The following is an 18,067-nucleotide window of genomic DNA, read 5'->3' on the forward strand; positions in this document are numbered from 1 at the left end:
GGACAAGAGGAAATGGTCTCAAGTTATGCCGGGGGAGGTTTAGATTATTATTTATATTTAGATTATTATTAGGAAAAATTTCATCACCGAAAGGGTTGTCAATCATCGGAACAGGCTGCCCAGGGAAGGGGCTGAGTCACCATCCCTGCAGGTATTTAAAAAGATGTGTAGATGTGGTGCTTAGGGACATGATTTGGTGGTGAACTTGGCAGTGCTAGGTTAATGGTTGGACTTGGTCATCTTAAAGGTCTTTTCCAACCAAAATGATTCTGTGATTCTATTTGTGGGAAGCTGTTATGGGAAGAAGTCACAGTGAAATTCTTTTTTCCCCTCTGAACTCAAAGCCTCAGTGAGTCATTTCTCCCCTCTTCTTTCCCCTTCCTTCTCCCCTCCCTGGCCCTTATTTCTGTCCCTGGGCAAATATCACAGCTGTTGTGAAGATGGTTGTAGTTCAGAAAGCCACTGATTTGAGTGTCTGAAGAGGCAAATTGAAGCATTATCAGAGGAATGTGTGAATGTGCTGAATCTCACCTCTTTTGCTTTGAGGTGCAGATAACCTTTCTAATAATGATGGAAACAATGCTGATAAGAGGGAATGCCGTAGTTCCCAATGTATGCAGTACTAAATGATATCAAAGTGATTAAGTCTGGAAGCTATCTGCCGTATTGGCATTTTGCCTGCTGCGCCTCTGCTGCCAGACTGTTTCTCCACAGCTGCATGGCATCCCTACTCCTGCACTGGAGAGCAGTTGTGTTTCTCCTCCTCCCTGCTGCCTGGCAGCTCTTCTGCTTAACTGAGCTGGCTGATGCTGTGGCTCATTGGCCCTACAGGAATGGGAGGACTGATGGGGGTAGAAGGGTATCTTAGTGGAAGAGAAGGGTGTCACAGTGTTGCTGATGCCACTTGTGCACTTGCAGCTTGCTCCCCAGCAAAATTGGGTTGGCAGGTGGCAAGGGATTAGTGACAAATCTGTTAATTACTAAAGATGTACTAACCTCTGATCTAATGGGCTGCAACAGTATTGTGCTGCTTAATAATTAGTTGGTAGTAGGAAGCTCACTGCTGGGCTGTTGAACTGGGAGCTAGGTCTCTTTGTCCGGAGTTGGAGATCTTACTCCAAGGAATGTGGCACTTGGTTGACGGGCTTTGTTTATTGAGAGAGTGCCAAGCAGAAGGGATTTGCAGCAGTGTCTTTGCTATGAAATGTGGCAAGTGGAAGTCTTTTTGCTTGAGACTCTTCTTTTGCCAACTTTATACATATACCATTCCTTTCTGTCCTGGAGTGTTCTTTTCCATTTTAGATAGCAAGGAGTAAACAAATGAGATAAGTGGATTTATGCCTATGCCATTTCTACCATTCTGGCCAACATGTTAAGTCTGCCATGTGTTACTCATTCCCTGACATTTTTGTACCCCTAAGGAGATGATGAAAAGTTCATGGTCTGGTGGTCTGGTACGATTTTACTCTAAATGTGTTTGCTGGTCTGTGTTAATTGAGAAGGTGTGTGGAAGAAATGCACCTTGCACATGAATTGGGAGTTGTGAAGTGTCATTCTTGCCTTTATGGAAATAGAAGTTGTGAGAAAGCTCTGTCTTCCACAGAGTCTTTACTAGTCACAGCAATGATGTTGGCCAGTCTTCCTTTTTTTTTTTTTTTTAGTTTCTTACTGTTGAGTTTTTAAGTTTTTGAGCAGCTCACAGGTAAAGACAAAATATTAACTTGGCCTGATATTCAGGCATGAGTCCACATAAAAAGCAAATACAAACCTGATCTATTCCTGATAATCCTGTACTAAGAAGATAAACTATATCACCATTCACTATTTAACTGTTGTGTCCTAAGGTCTGATGGTTTTATGTTGCATATTTTGGCAACATCACCTAGAAAAAGAAGAGGGAGCTGATAGTAGAACGAAAATCATTGAGGACAGTGTTCTGTAGAACAGCCAGAATATCAAAAGGGATGGTGAGTCTTGGAGAGTAGATTCCTAGTGACTTCTAACTGAACAGTTACATCTCTAACAAAGTGGAATGAAAAACGATAAAGAAAAAATATATCGCATTCCAAACCAGCAAAAAATTAAAGTTTTAAGACTTCAAGGTATACAGTTGTCCTGGTTTCAGCTGGGATAGAGTTAATTTTCTTCGTAATAGCTAGTATGGGGCTATGTTTTGGATTTGTGCTGAAAACAGTGTTGATGATATAGAGATGATTTTGTTATCGCTGAACAGTGCTTACACAGAGTCAAGGCCTTTTCTGCTTCTCACACCGCCCTACCAGCAGGATGGCAGGGGGTGCACAAGAAGTTGGGAGGGGACACAGACAGGACAACTGACCTCAACTGACCAAAGGGATATTCCATACCATATGATGTCATGCTCAGCTTGGGAAAGAGGAAGGAAGGGGGAGCAGCGGTGTTTGGAGTGATGGCGTTTGTCTTCCCAAGTAACCATTATGCGTGACGGAGCCCTGTTTTCCTGGAGATGGCTGAACACCTGCCTGCCCATGGGAAGTGGTGAATTAATCCCTTGCCTTGCTTTGTTTGCACGTGTGGCTTTTGCTTTACCTATTAAACTGTCTTTATCTCAACCCATGAGTTTTCTCACTTTCACTCTTCAATTCCCTCCCCCATCCTGACAGGGGAGAGTGAGTGAGCAGCTGTGTGGGACTTAGCTGACGGCTGGGGTAAAACCACAACAACAGTATGTAGCAAGAACTCTTTCAAGATCAATTGTGTATACTTTAGTCTTAATACTTTCTAGCATTCTCTCCATCCTTTCTGACTTAAGGCTTAGTTTTTCACATTCAGTTAAACTATATTACAGTCCTTGCATGCATTATTTTTGATTGTGCCATGCCAGCTACTGGTTCTCTGGTAGACTGCACAGGAGAGGAAGTGGCACTGGAGCAATGAAAGTGAAGCGCAATGGTTTTGTTCTTACTTTCCTATGGCCCATTTAAAAAAAAAAAATTATAATTGTAATAACAGTTAGTAATGTCTTATCTGGACTTAAAAGGTAAACATGTCTTAGTATGTCTTGTGAACAATTTGACTTAGTTGTTTTTAAAATAGGTCAACTGAAGATTATTGAATCTGCAAGTTAATGCTTTTGCTACTTTTTTTTTCTTGTGGAGAGGATCCATGCAAGAGATCTTTGGAAGGGGAACAACTACTTGTGTGATATCTTAATATTTGTTCTTGCTTAGATGGAAATAAAAATGGATGTACTTGTTTGTACAGTTAGAAAAAAATTGGCACCATGTTATAGCTGGCATAATTTAACCACCATCTGTTATGGTTCTTCCAAGAAACCAAAATAGCAATAAATTAAAGATTAGCATTGTTAAATAAAATGGTAGTATTATGCTACTTTTTGTTAAAGGTGGTTCTTTCCAATTAATAGTTTTTATTTATATTCCCACGTGTTATGCTATATATACAATGTGTATATGTATATAAATCTGCACAGATACAGATGGAATATAACCTGAATAATGGGCGGTAGAAAGAGTCTGCAGTTTTGCTTGAAACAAGCTATTTTCCAGAATGTGCCTTTGATAACCATAATGATGCTTTTATTTCTCTGGTATGAGAAGACTTTTGAACAATCAAACTGCTTCTTGTAATTTTCCTTTTCTTAAACTGATTCTTCGGAGCAAAAATTCTACTCGTGGTGTATCTCCATTGGTTTATCATGTAAACTCTATGTGCTTTTGTGATTGTATCAACATCTTTGCTAACCTGCTATGATGCTAAATTTAGAAATGTTTTATACAATTCTGTAGACAATTTTTTTTTCAAGTATGTAATGAGATAATTTAAGTTTGAAGCATTGGGATTGTTAGGTTTTGATCTGCTGGAGATGTACATGACAGAAATTGAAAATGAACTCCATTATAACCCAGGAAATGTTTTTCATTAAAATAATGGCTTACTAGTTAACATTAAATGACTACAATGCATGAAAGATTGTTTGATATTTTTTGGAGGAAGGGGAGGCTTTTTGGACAGAGTGCACTTCTGACACCTTCTAGCACATCTCTAAAGCTGAGAGTTCTTTTTTGTGGCTGTAGATACAAACATGTTTGTAATGCATGTCTATGTTTGAGGTAGTTAATAAGTGCAGGTTTTTTTAGAGGATGTTAAATGTATCGGTCTGTATGGTTTTAAATGCTATATAAAAAGTCACAAATACCATTAAATAGTTAAAAAGTGTGTAGAAACAGCAGGTTTTCCTTGAAGTTCAGCTTCTGTAGATCTCTTATTTTGTGGTGCCAGTAACACACACACAGCTGAGTCAGTGTATCTGTGATACATATGATCTGTCGTTTGGCTTTGGTCTGTGCAAACTGTTGTTGTATTTACTGTATGAAGATGTCAGGTTTGATTAGTTAGGTTGAAACAGGACTAATTCCATTGACCCAAATTCCTCAGTTTCCTTTGTGCAAGTGAAATCCAGCTTCAGCTCTTCATTGTGTACAACAAGTGACTTGTATTTAGAATGCCTTAAGAATATCTAGGATGTGTATAGAAGGAAGATAATCTGTAAATATTGTAAAAGCTTCTTCTGGAAATGGCATGTGCTCCATATGTAAGAGTAAACTTGAATTTTATGGAGTACCAAAAATGAAAGAATGCTATACAGGCTTCCTGGAGATAATGGCTGTTATTTCTAGGCAGTACACAAAACATAAGCTTTTGAAGGTCATAAAGAAGAATGCCCTTATATCATAACCAGCTGATGTCTGTAAGGAGTCTGGCTATACTGTTCTGAAAGAGTTTTTAAAAAAACAACATTGCATTTGTGCACCGTTCTTTCTTAAAAGTATTCCTTGTAGCTTATCTTGCTAAGAAGATTAGTAGGGTTGTTGGAGTTTATAACATACACCATTTCTTTAAGAACTGTATAGATATTATTTTTTTAATGTATATATATTTATTTATAGTGTGTGTATTAAATAAAATAAGCTTTGGAGGTGAAAAGTCAATGAGGCCGGGAGTCAGCCAAATGTTCTTTGGACCAGCTTTGATGTGACCATAAGAATGGAAAAAACAGACAATGCTATTAGATGTTTCAGAAAGAGAACTTGCTTCTTTCCAAATCCTAAGATAGGATAGGTTAATGTGATGCCAGGAAGCATCTTCAAATTAAAATGGGGAGGAGGGAGGGAAATAATCTAACTGGACTATAGAGTGTGTATATATATAAAAAAATTCCAGGCTTCTGCTAGGTTCAAACCTTGGCTGGAATAAGTCCTTAGGTCTTAATTTATAAAAGAAGACTTGATGGGAAGGAAATGGAAATATCTTTTAAAGTGAATGTTCCCATTTACAGACTTTTTTTGAGCACTTGATGGGACAATAGGATTGGCTGTATGGAGTTAGATCTGAGGAGTGCTTATGGAAGAGGGTAAGAACTGGACAAAGACATAGAATATTCTTCCAGTGTAAGAATTTGCTGGTGTCATTTGAAGTGCCAGAGACTGAGATCTTGGAGTCTGAGATGGATTTCTGTATTTCCAGCTTCTCAGTCACTGCACTAGGCTAGATGCATTACAGATTTTTTCTTTTGCTTATTTGTTTTGGGTTTTTTCCCTCCTCTGAAATATTAATGATCACAGCTCCAGGAAGGGTTTTTACATGTGCCGTACCAATAAATCCATCCCCATTATCTTTAGTTTTCTGAAGTCTTTTTCCCAGTGTGAATGAGTTAACCTTTACAAAGGCTTTTGTAAGAGTATGTCTTGACTTTCAAGACAGGTCAGAAAAGGAGACGATTTGAAGAAAAGAGTTAAGTGACATCAAGATCAGATGCAAAGCAAGGATCTAGAACTTGTATTTTAGCTCCTTGGCTTTGGCCTATCTTACTGTGAGGTGTTTGTTACACTAATAGTACGTTGTGGGCTTTTTGTGAAATCTTTCTGCAAACTTTGGCACTATGCCAATAATATATTTTATTAGGCAAACTGTAATCTGTAATGAACAGCAACATTGTTATTTCATGTCCTATGAAGTATTCCATATGTATGTCTTCTGTACTTGAAAATAGACCTGCATGAACTCACTTTTGAATGCAACTCTACAGCTTTGGAGGCGTAGGTCGATGTTGGGCTAACCCTTGCTGTTGGAGTTCATTTAAACAGGATTTAAAGGGGAATAATTTTTTTCCTTTTGGTCATATTTCTGAAGCAAGTAGTGGTTTCCATAAAAGAAATTGTATTATAAAATGGCATTGTCCAACTGGTCTTGTTGAAGAAACCCATTGCATTTGATTATACATTTTTAGGGTTACATGACATGGAATGACTGTTCCCTCTCATGTCTTCCAAATTAAAATTGTTTACTGCAGTCTTTCTGGCACAGCCTTGCAGTACATTTGTTTTAATTTTAAAATCTTGACCTAAAATCCCAACTACATGTGATCTGGTGGTTACAATTAAATTCAGCTTTTGTAGAAGTAAGCATGAGCTTGCAGAAATTCTTCTTTTCAGTATGTGCTAAAAGAAAAAAAGAGGGAAATACTACATCTTTTTTAAGTGATGAAATATATGGTAGCCTTAAATCCTGATTATTGTCATCCATGCTGCTACCTGTTTCAGTCCTTTGATTGAGTGTTTCGAGTGGTTGGAAGTGGGAGTGGCAAAATGCTTACGCCTTACAACATCCTTTAGAGAAGTCCCTATCGTGATTTAAAAGGGAACAGTCGTTGGAATCTGAATAAAGAAACTTTGTTTCTGGTACACCTACTTGCTTGTAAGAGGTTTTGAGCAACAAGGAGCTTCAAAACTGTTGGAGGTGGCGACCACTCATTAGCAATACAGCCCAGTTGGGCATTCTAATTCTATAAATTACATTTTCATGCTTATTAGTTTATTTTGAGATTCTGGTTCCTAGTCAGAGTTTCCAAGTATGAGAAGAGCAAACTCTGAGATGCTTCACTGCATCACTACTTAAAAGCCAGCACCATCTACTGTGTTGTACAGCACTACAGTATAGAATGAGTCTTTGCAGTTATGCTTTGTCTTTAAATTGTATCACATAGTCTCTTTACAAGCAAAATAAAAATAGGAAATGTTTATCTCGTTTTGTTTTGCCAGGGTCTGACAGAAGTTGAGCTTCCTCTCTGGTGCTGGCTGCAGCCGTTTGCCTGCAGAGGTATATTTCCTTAAATAGAAGGTTCGTGCAGTCCACCAGAAGAGGGACATGCAAGCTTGAAGGGCTCATGGATGACATCACCAAATGCTTCCTCTATACCAGGGCTTGCTGAATTTCTTTAGTATTCCGTTAGTAGCTTCTTATTGGGGTCAGCAATATAGTTTATAAATTTACTCATTGCAGTTTTTTTACTGATAGACGTTCAAAAGGATTTTCTCTATAAGCTTGATGTGTTGTTTTTTACTTATCCTGCTGCAGGAATGTTTTTAAATTGCTTATACTCAGTACTTCTTCTGTTGACTTGCATGTACACTCACATGAAATACTCTCCTTAACTGGCAATAGTAGTCTTGGATATAAGTTTTGGTGGTCTTGTACAAGCACAGTATACAATGAACTGATAGATGTTGTGTGTGTTGCCAAAATGCTTCAGTATCGGAAATGCTAGAAAATGGTGAACACAAGTGTAGGCCTCTCAGGTGGGTTTTTTGCCTTTCTTCTTCTTCTCCTTTGGACTCATGATGTTCCTTAAATTGATTTAAGTAAAATTCTAAGAAGACAGAGAAAAATATTTCCTAACAACAGACTTAACTTTATATGGCAAGACGTCTGTTGGTTAAATGTACCAATCAGATATGCTTTATAATCGGTAATGGATATTTGAATCCCTCTTGTCAATTTCTAAAAGCCTTTATTTAGATGTTGCTTTTACTAAAGTTCAGTGGTTTACCAGCTTAAATGCTTAAAGGTGTTTTGACATGTAAGCAGAAATTTTGTGGCCCAATAGTGTCTCCTAAATTATCAACTATGAGTACATTAGTGATAGAATTGTTTGCAGTACATCACAAATCAGCCTAGCAGTAAAATTGTTTCAACTGTAATATCTTAAAATTAAAAACTTCTGCCAAGGAAATAAATAATTTGTGGAAACTCCCACTTTAAGTGTCTACGTGTATTTGGGGAAACTCCCTTTGCAGCTGTCAGCAGCACAACTGTGGGAATAGGACTTTGGCAATCATGTTTGTATTTCTGCTCAGTTACGTGATTTTTTTTAAAGTATGGTCTAGTTCAAATTGTTCTACGAGTACTGATGAAAGATATCAGTTAATCATAGCATTTACAGTCCTTTTTACAAGAATGTATATAGGTAACAGTTAAAAGGAACAAAGAACCTCTCCATCTGGTTTGAATAGTAAATGAGAATCGAAGACTTGCCTTGGTGATGTATCTTTTGAATTTATTTTAAAGAAACATGATAAGCAGCAAAAATTTTTAAGAACTTGCCTTCTATTTTAAGTGTTACTTATACCAAGTGTTTGTTACTGGTGTGGTTGGTCTGGCATGACTTGACATCCAGCTAACTTGCTGAGTGAATGCTCCTATACAGTCTTGAGGGGCCTTTTGATTCAGTGGAAATCCCTTAAACTTAACTCAAAAAGCTAGTCATAATAAAATTGCCAGCAGAAAATTATGCTAAGGTAGCTGTACTGTTGATTTTAATTCAACCCTTATTTACATCAGTATGAAGTCTTAAGTTATTTTTCAAGGCTAGCTGATGTAAAGGAATCTGTTAAATGATAATGTTCTTTTATTGAGAGTTTGCAGAAGGTTCTTCTCTTCCAGCTGCACAGCGTAATTTGTTTTTTTACAAGCTATGTGTATACCGCAAATACTTTGCGGTTGTACTTTTGGTGTACAGATGTTTGAGCAGTATATGACATTAACCATATCCCAAAAACAAAGTCAGTATATCGTCTTCTAGGACTTGTGCCAAGCTGTTTGGTGAAACAACCAAGAAAAGTTACAACTTTGTTTTAAAATTGATGTGCTCTTTCTCCTAAGTATGGCTTATTTATTGCACACCACCGCTGGCTGGCTCTTTTGAAATTCCAAGCCAACAATATGTCCATAGATGTTCAGAGCTTAAAAGCAGTGGGTTATAAATAACAACTCGGAAGCTTTTTGACCGGAAGTGTTTCTCACTTTTTGATTGAATATATATTATCAAGGCTTCAGCTACTTTTTAAAATATGTATAAGTAAATATATTATTAAGGCTTCTTCAGCTCTTCCTAAGTAAACTGAATGAGGGAGTGATAGTCCAGAGGAGGGCCACGAAGCTGATCAGAGGGATGGAGCACCTCTTCCATGAGGACAGGCTGAGAGTGTGGGGATTGTTCAGCCTGGAGAAGAGAAGGCTCCAGGGAGATCTAATTGTGGTTTACCAGTACCTGAAGGGGGCCTACAGGAAAGATGGTGAGGGACTGTTTATCAGGGAGTGTAGTGACAGGACAAGGGGGAATGGGTTCAAGCTGAAGGAGGGTCGATTTAGATTAGATGTTAGGAAGAAATTCTTCACTGTGAGAGTGGTGAGGCACTGGAACAGGTTGCCCAGAGAGGCTGTGGATGCCCCATCCCTGGAAGTGTTCAAGGCCGGGTTGGATGGGGCTTTGGGCAATGTGGTCTAGTGGAGGGTGTCCCTGCCCATGGCAGCAGGGGGGTTGGAACTAGATGTTCTTTAAGGTCCCTTCCAACCCAAACCACTCTGTGATTCTATGATAGTTGAAGTTTAAAGAATAGGAATTCTTTCGCATTGAAAGGATTTTTGGAAGTTCTGGCCTAATTTCTCCCCTTTGTTGCTGTTTTGTTTGGGTTTTTTATTATTATTATTGTTGTTCTGGAGGTCACCCAGCAGAAGTAATTCTGATGCGTGGTTATTCATATTTTTCACAGGACTGCCTTACCTAGCAGATGAAGGATTCAGGCAAGTAATTTACACTTGTTCTTTTACAATCTGCAGTTGTGGAGTATACAGTTGACAGATATATCATCTCTCAGCGTAGTTGATGTGTTTCCACTATGATCTAGAAACTTGGGATTAAACTAGTTTGGTAGAATTAATAATAGAACTCAGAATAATCTACTCCTGATTCAAGCTCATTAAAGTCAGTAAAACGTTAACAGAATGTGGCCTTCTTTAATGCCTTACTATACTGTAGGCTTTTATGGAAATGTATAGTATATGAACTCTTATATTTCTGACTGGAATGTGACTACTGAGCTGACTACTTGCTGCAGCTGAAGGAAAGTAGTTTCTATGGTAATTTTTTTTTTGTTGCTTTGTTAATTTTTCTGCCTCACCTCTTGCTGTGTTCTTCTCATACTGCTTTTATTTGCAGTCCATTCTTGCAGTTTCCTGTAAATTGGTCAGCAAGAGGAAGCTCTGTTGCTGCAGAGACAACTCAACCCGTCACCTAGACTAGTGAAATTATACTGGCAAGGACAGCATAGTGCTAGATGTATGTTTTATTGTTTTTGCTTTCCATTGACTAAAGATAAGTAGGACTGCTTTTGACTAGGAGCAAGAACTGTTTCTAACCATGGCAGAGATGATTGGCTGACTTCCTCAGACAGTGGCCCTGCTGGAATTAAATCCAAATGAAATTCTCCCTAGGTTACCTTGGTGCAAAGCTGCTTCTCACCACTGATTTTGTGGAGATAAATGAAAATTAGTGGTCTGAAAACCATATACCAGAGTTGTTTGCAAAACTGAATTTTGCATTGTGAAGAAGGATAAATTAAATATTCTTTCACTTCCCTGACAGACATGTTAATTAAATCCATAAGGATTTCATGTGTCTTCAGACTCTTTATTTGCAATTTTAAAATACCACCCTTCTGATTAATGTTTGGTCTAGAAAGTTAAGCTAAATTTTTCATTCATCCAAACCTGTGAAACATGTAAATTTTTTTATATGTTCCTCCGTGGAACACCAGCTTGTGTGTGTGCATTTGTGAAATTGCTTCTGTTCTAACTCTGTGATCATCTTGACAGTGTTGGAAATCACCAGAAAAATCAAAAGAGGATCTTGGAACTTGAAATAAAAAATTCTGTTTTTCTGAGTGCTTAAGTGAAGAATGGGAGAGAACAGCATCAGAAAGATTAGAATGGAAAAGCAGTACTTCAGGAACATGTGTCGGATAAGTGAGACCTAATTAGAATGAGACTGTGGAGGCCAAAGAGTACTATAGTTGCAGAGTTTGGAGGGGAAAACCAAGACTTAGGTGTGTCAGACCAGAAAGAGGAAAGAACCACTGATTCCCCCACACACACACTGTTACATATACTCAACTGCTGTCATTTTGATTGTAGCTTTTTTACTGAGGTAGAGATCAAGGTTGAAAAGATGGTAATGCAAACTTAGAGCATGCTTAGAAAGCAGAGAACTAGGGGAGGAAAGATTGCTTTAAAGCATTGTGTATTAATGCTTGAAGTCTAAATTGGTAACTGATATTGTAGCAGATACAGCAAGTGAATTTAATTAAAAAACTGCTGAGGTGTACTCCTCTTTACATCTTTTCTGTGTGAAAAATCTGTTAATTAAGCCACTGACACAGCTGGGTATTGATTTTTATTAAATAATGTCAGGATTTTGTGTTGCTATGCTGATCCTTTAGGTAACAACAGGTGTGTGATATTTATGGTTTGCTTCCCCTGCCTACATAGCCTGGCTATGGAAGGAGTGCAAATGGGCGCCCTATGGTGAAGACTGAGAATTGCTGTTCTAGCCAATACAGCCATGTCCAGTATCTGAAACATTATTTTCTTCTGCACTTTGACTGTTGGGTAGTTTACAAAAAGAAAAGACATTATAAAGAAACTTCTTCCTTGTATTTTGGAGTACAGATTTGTGTCAATTTCAAAAAAAAAATATGTGAAGTAAGATTTAGTTGGCATATTCATGTTTTGTCCATCATTCTGAAACTTGCTAGTTGTTTTTGTCTTATTTGAACTTTCTAGCCCAGGGTGTTGGTTAATACTAGACAAAGTCAGTGAAATGCTTGAATCCTTTTAAGAGCTCTGTATGAAAACAAGTGTAAAACAATGGCATTTGTTCATCATCAGCTGGTGATACTTGTCCTGTAGAATTGTTGCCCTTTCACTGTGAGCCTCTTGGATTTGAATTTTATTGCCTTTTGTGGTTTGTGTAGCGTCAAATGTACAGGCAAGACTTGCTCTAAAGCAGGTATATGCTGCACAGTCTTTCAAAATGGCTAGTTTTAATTTCTTGGGTTGAGAAGGGAAGGACAAACTCCAGCTACAGGAGAGAAAAGAGAGATGAAATACTTACCATAGTTCTGTGGTGCAGTGCCAGTACCTGAAGCTCTTCAAAAGCACAGGCAGCATTTCTGAGCTGTGCCTCTGCTGGTGTGAGAGCCTGAGTACACTGTAAGAAAAAAAGGGCTACTTTCTTTTTCTTCCAAGGGAAAGTAGATGGTTGAAAGGTGAGTAGGAAACAAGTGAGCACTGGAAAATCCCCTCTGCTTTCTGGCTCACCAACCGACAGAGGTCGGAGGTATGCATGGTTTGATTTATAACCTCTCTGGGAAGTTGGGAAATCTGACAAAGATAGTGCTGCCCACTAACATTGGGGGAAACAGGAAGTAACAAAGGAAACAAGTCATTGCCTAGGCGTCCCTTTTGGCCGCAGTGCAGTGCAGATGCACAAGCAGTTGGGGCAGGGTTTCTTTTCCTTTCGTGCGTTGAGCGTACAGCAGCTACCGCAGTCACTTTCAACCGTAAATTACACAAAACGAGGAGAAGTGCAGAGATGTTCCTGTCATGCCTGAGAGGGGTCATAAGTTATTAATGGCTTTGTCATCACAAAGGAATCAATCGTTTGGTGAATCTGTCAGCAGAAAAACTATGTGTCGATCAGGCACGGTCACCAGGTTAGTGCATATTTGTGCTTGTATTTCTGTTGTCTTTTCTCTTTTAGGTAGAGAGCAGACTAATACTAAGAGTAGAATATTGTACCTGGGGTAAAATACTTTTAGCTCATGCAGAAAATTCAAGGGTAAAGAAATGAAGGGGGAAGAGATGAGGCGAGCGTTGGTTGGTAACATTTGCCAGAAAAGAAAAGCAAGTTGAAGCAAGTTAAACTGAGTGAACTTACTTAGAACAGTGTATCTCAGTCGGGCTTAGTTCTCCATTCTCTTTGTCCTGTAAGATTTATTTGATTGCACACAGTTTGTACTGTGCTATTAATCCTTCTGAGAGACTATTGTGAAAGGGGCTGTTAGAAGTATTAAGAAATGGAATGTGTAACCAAAAAAGTAGGAGAGATATGGAAGAGTATTTCAGAAGTACTGGAGAATGGTTAATAAAGGGAAGAGACCTGAAAATTTTGCAGAAAGAAGTTTTAAGAAAAGATGGTAAATGTTTAGATGGTTGAATTGGAGAACTAGTTTTTGTTCAGAATTGCTGAGAGCACATTGGGGAAGTTTTTATTTTAGTTTTGCTGCATGTAATGCTGCTCACTTTTGGTTAAGCCTTTTGTAGAGACTGAAACTTCAGTCTCCCTCTGCATTATATGAGGAATACATTCATTTCTGTAAGTTATATGTTATATATGTAATGTTATATATAAGTTATATATTCAGAAGGAAACTAGCATCTTGCTTTACTAGGTTTTACTTTCAAAATAGAATTTAAAGACTAGAAGTTATGAGATTATGGAGTTTAAAAAGTTCTCAGGCATAATTGGTGTAGAGGTTCTTGTAACAAATTCAGATCAGGCTTAATTTTTGTACTGCAACTTTGGAGACTGTTTTTTATTTGTTTTCAGCATGACTAAACTGGGCTCAAGAATAGACCATAAATATTATTATTACAAGTGAGAACTTTTAATACAGCTTTTGGCAGCTGTAGTTTCAGAGATGAGGGTAATGTGTTTTTATGCCTATATACTGTAAGATGTGGACATGATCACATCTACCACATGTCCTGCTGAAGTTAAGCAGGAACTGAGTTCTTATGGCTCTTCCAGGATACAATCCTTAGTTGAATCAGCTTGTATTTGCTTTAGTTGGGCTGAATGCCAATAGCTCTTAAGGCCAAAAGGGATAAGTGTTCTTCTGTAATGTAATCCAGATTTTTAATGTGGCAGAACTTCATTTTTACTCATGGAGGGACTTCTAGCCTGTAAAGTTATGCCCCAGCCTCCTATCTAGCTATTCTACATATGCTGACTGAGTGAATAGGTTAAAATTCCTTCACAGATGTATACATTTGCATACTATACAATAACATAAGTCTACTCTCCATTTGGAGTTTGAGCTTGGTAACAGTATTGTTATGATTCAGAAGAAACTTCTGTATCAGACTGGCATTATCTAGGTTACAGAAGTGTGTAATTTCATATTTTTTCATGCTGTTGTGACTTTCATGGTACTTTAAAATAAAAATCAGCTGATTGTGGTAGTGTTTGAGAAAAGTATCCTCATGTGATAGACTTGGACTGACTTTATTGATACATTAACAATACACTGCAAATTGGCTCAGTTTTCAGTCTGGCAGACCCGTTTATATATATGAAGTAGTTACAATAGTAATTGTATAAGCTCTGTCATGCTCCAGAGTGCTAACTGCACTGTTCTATCTTTCCAAAAGCACTGCTGAATGATGAAGCAAATCCTGTAAACTGCTGTTCCACCATTTCTACTACTACACTTTAAGGCCTATCATCTCCCTCATAGGCATAGAATTATCGTGCAGATCATCTGAGAAATAGTGATGCAAGGCCTTTCACTATCTGCTGCCATCGTCTTCTGGTTCAGAGGGTTCAGTTCAGTGCTGTTCCAGTGGGGGAGAAGGTTGATTCAATAGCCGCTTATAATGGGGTTTGGGGCTTAACTGAAAACATAATTTAAAAATATGCATTTAGTCCCTTGGTGAGTGGGAAGAACAGTGTGTAACTATTACTAGGAGCTTGCACAGAACAATCCATGAGTAACGTCACCTTCTGTTTGTAACATAGGACCGGCATCAGAAAGAGAGCATGGCTTGACTCTGATTGCACTTGGTGGGCCCTTTCTATTAACTTCTCTGTCAGCAATATGGAAGAGACTCTGCTTATGCACCTGGGGTGAAAATCTGTAGTGGGGTCTCTGACTTGTAGTGCAAGAATGTAACTGCATAACAAACAACTTGAAAATAGCTCTCTGTTCTTAATGATCACGGAGCTAACAGGCTCTACAGTGACTTCAGTACTTGCTATTGATCTGTTTTTCATGTAATGGATTAAAAAATTATTAAAGGAATATCAGGAGTGAAAGGAACCATTTCAGTGAACTAAAGGCAACCATATAGCAGATGCTAAGACCAGAAAAATCTTTAAGAGCATCCATTTTTCTTTCCTCCCACCCCTACAATAAAGATCCTGCAGTTACATTGTTTTGACAGCTTTCTCCTAGCAGCTTGATGCAAAATAGCATCTCTTGTCATTCCAGGATTGTTTTGTACTGTCAAGAAAAGAAGAAAATCTGCTTGGGACTAGATTCAAAGTACTTAAATGGATTTTAGAAACCTAACTCAAACATTTCAATTCAGAATGCCAAAGTTCTCCCTATGTGTCTGCAAATGAAAGTGCTTGAAGAGCATACAGATGTGATGGGGAGTGCTGTAAGCCACAGTGAGATCCAGAAAATAGGCATAGCAGCCTCTAAATCTATTGAAAAGCATGGTATATTAGGTGGGCTCTTTAGCTCATAAAATATACTTGGTTGCATGGAGTTCAGCCACATCTCCTTTTGTTCACTTAGCTGGGATGGGGAAGTTCTGAGGTTTAGTCTCTATTCTCAGGACTGTTTTATAGTGAGTAGTCAAAAGTAAGAAATGATTGTGAATAGAGGAAGCAGAAATATCCTTCCCCCTCAGTTAAATCCTATAGTCATCACACTGTAGAACTGGAATTTTATTTTTTTTCCCCTGCTTGCTCATCAGCTTCCATGATTGATTTTTTTTTTTTTTTTTTTTCCTGTCTGCCTGATATTTGGGCTTTTCAGGTGGAGGAGAAGGTGCCCCATCCAGGCATGCTTTAGTGAGTAGTCTAACTAGTTTATTGCAGCACAGGCCAACATGACCTAGTCAAATATTTCTGTTTTCTGTATTGACTTAGGGTGGGAAACTCTTGTCCCCAGTGTTTGTCATTGGCTTCTTAGAAATCTCAGCTTACTGGTTGTTTTGGATAACCTCTCTGAGACATTTAACTCTGCCTCTTCTGATATGTTTTCAATGCAAGTGCATATCACAGGAACAGTTTCACACCAAAGACTGGGTGCTTAAGTCCTTTCTTGGTCCGTTCTCTGTAGTAAAAGCACACAGGATATGAAGACCCATGATAAACTTGAAACTGCTGGATGGCATTGAGACTAATGTTAGAGTTAGATCAAGAAAACTGAGATCAGAGTATATTTGAATAAAAAGGTTCCATTTTTACTTAATCTTTTTTTTAATGTAACTAGAAACAGACTGATATAACTTAGCCATAGATGAATTTATAATGTTTGAATGTTGATGTGCCTGTTCTTAAAAGAAAAATTTAGCCCAGGACTTGCCTTTGCATTCCTCATTTCAAGGAAATCACTCCTAGCAGTACTGCCGTGTGGTTTGGCGTCAGCAGCCAGCTGGTTCCGTTTCCCTCACTTTGACTTTTCTGCAAGATGTGGGAAATAATTTGAAGGTTGTTTTGTGGTTGTTTTTTCTAGTTGGGGGGGGGGGGAAGAATAACTTTTGTTACTACTTTTTTAATTCTTAAAAGCTTAAAATATCTGTGTGTAGCCCCTTCTTGGACCTGTTAACACATTGCTGTTGCTAGAAATTTTACTGTGGGGGAGGAGGAGGAGGAAGGAACAACTCAGTTTGGAAAGATCTCAATCATATAATAAGAACAGGGAGGAAATAGCAGAAGGAAGGATATAGCTGAATACATTAAAAGTAACTTGCATTTTGGTGAGCAGGAAGGTCCTGGAGGAAAATGGGAACCCATGGTGCCTTGCAGTGTCTGCTGTGAGAACCTTTCTAGGCCTTGGTTCCTATCTTTTCTGCTTGTGCCTGTTTTAGAACACCAGGGACTAAAACCTAATATTTGTGATGAAGTTTTCTAGGCTGCCTAGAGAATTTAATTGAGTTTAAACTCTCCTGGTAGAAATTGTTAGTAATTTCCACCCCTCCTCACACATGCATCATGAGCAAAGGGCGAGCAGTTAGATCTAAATCCGAAGCTGATCCACTGAAAAGATCAACTGACTTGCGTTTCTGTTTTTCCTAACACATATACAATGGATATATACTGTTGCAATTAATCCCTCAACAAAACTGTATCACTTGCTTACTCTTTTCAGTATGGGTACTTCAAGTTGCCATCTTAGGCTGGAGAAACTGGTGCTCGAGAAGGTGTGTTGTGCTGTAGGCTCTTGGATTCCTGTACCAAGCTACACTGTTGACTTCCATTGCGGTCCCTTTTGGGGAAAGAAGCAGCAAACAGGATCCACTAGATTTCAGTCCTCCACTAAAAGCTTTTCAGTTCTAAACAATCATTCCTTTATCAGAATCTAATTAACTGGAACGTCATTAATTTGCCTCTTACCAGCAAAGGTCTCTAGCCCTTCACCTGAGGATAACAGACCATTTTATGTCTAGGTCAGACTTCCCATTCAGTTCATGCATGATTTCTTTTCTCTATTACACAGCAGGATTTTTAGCCTGGTTTGGTTGCCAGTTGAAGAAAGAAAGATATCATAGTGATATATCAGACAGAAAAACTACTACTAAGAAACTAATTTTTTGGTAACCTGTTTAAGATGATAGCAGAAGGAGTGGTAACTGCAAAGCTGCTTGATAAAGCATGGTGTTAATAACTGATACATAAATTAAACAGCAGTCTGCAGCAATCTGAGCTAAACTTCATTTGCACAGGATGCTGTCACATATCCTGTATGGGATTATATGCTAATGCTTTCATTCAGAATAAAACATGTAAATATAAGGAGTAAGTAGTATTGGATATTGCAGTTACTAAAATATGGCTATTGATTCCCTCATTATACAGAAAATTATATTGTGTACA

The 18,067-nt window shown here is 38.3% G+C and overlaps 1 protein-coding gene across 5 annotated transcripts in view; it reads left to right on the forward strand.

The window, feature by feature from the left end:
* The first annotated feature begins 2,134 nt into the window (after nucleotides 1-2,134).
* The window catches only part of SH3BP2 (SH3 domain binding protein 2), a 29,067-nt gene continuing 13,134 nt past the window's right edge, over nucleotides 2,135-18,067 (forward strand). The window contains exons 1-3 of one of the 5 annotated variants that reach the window (XM_054825254.1): nucleotides 2,135-2,704; nucleotides 7,101-7,179; nucleotides 9,891-9,921. Coding sequence is in view for 2 of the 5 variants with exons in the window: in XM_054825250.1 (XP_054681225.1) it covers nucleotides 12,781-12,890 (110 nt within the window). In the remaining 3 variants the exon portion in view is untranslated. Of the gene's footprint in view, nucleotides 2,705-7,100; nucleotides 7,180-9,768; nucleotides 9,926-12,621; nucleotides 12,891-18,067 lie in introns of those variants that run through there. The other 4 variants (XM_054825255.1, XM_054825251.1, XM_054825256.1 and 1 more) reach the window with 4 other exon arrangements.

Source organism: Grus americana, chromosome 4 (genome assembly GCF_028858705.1).
Source record: "Grus americana isolate bGruAme1 chromosome 4, bGruAme1.mat, whole genome shotgun sequence".
NCBI classification, from domain to species: Eukaryota; Metazoa; Chordata; class Aves; order Gruiformes; family Gruidae; genus Grus; species Grus americana.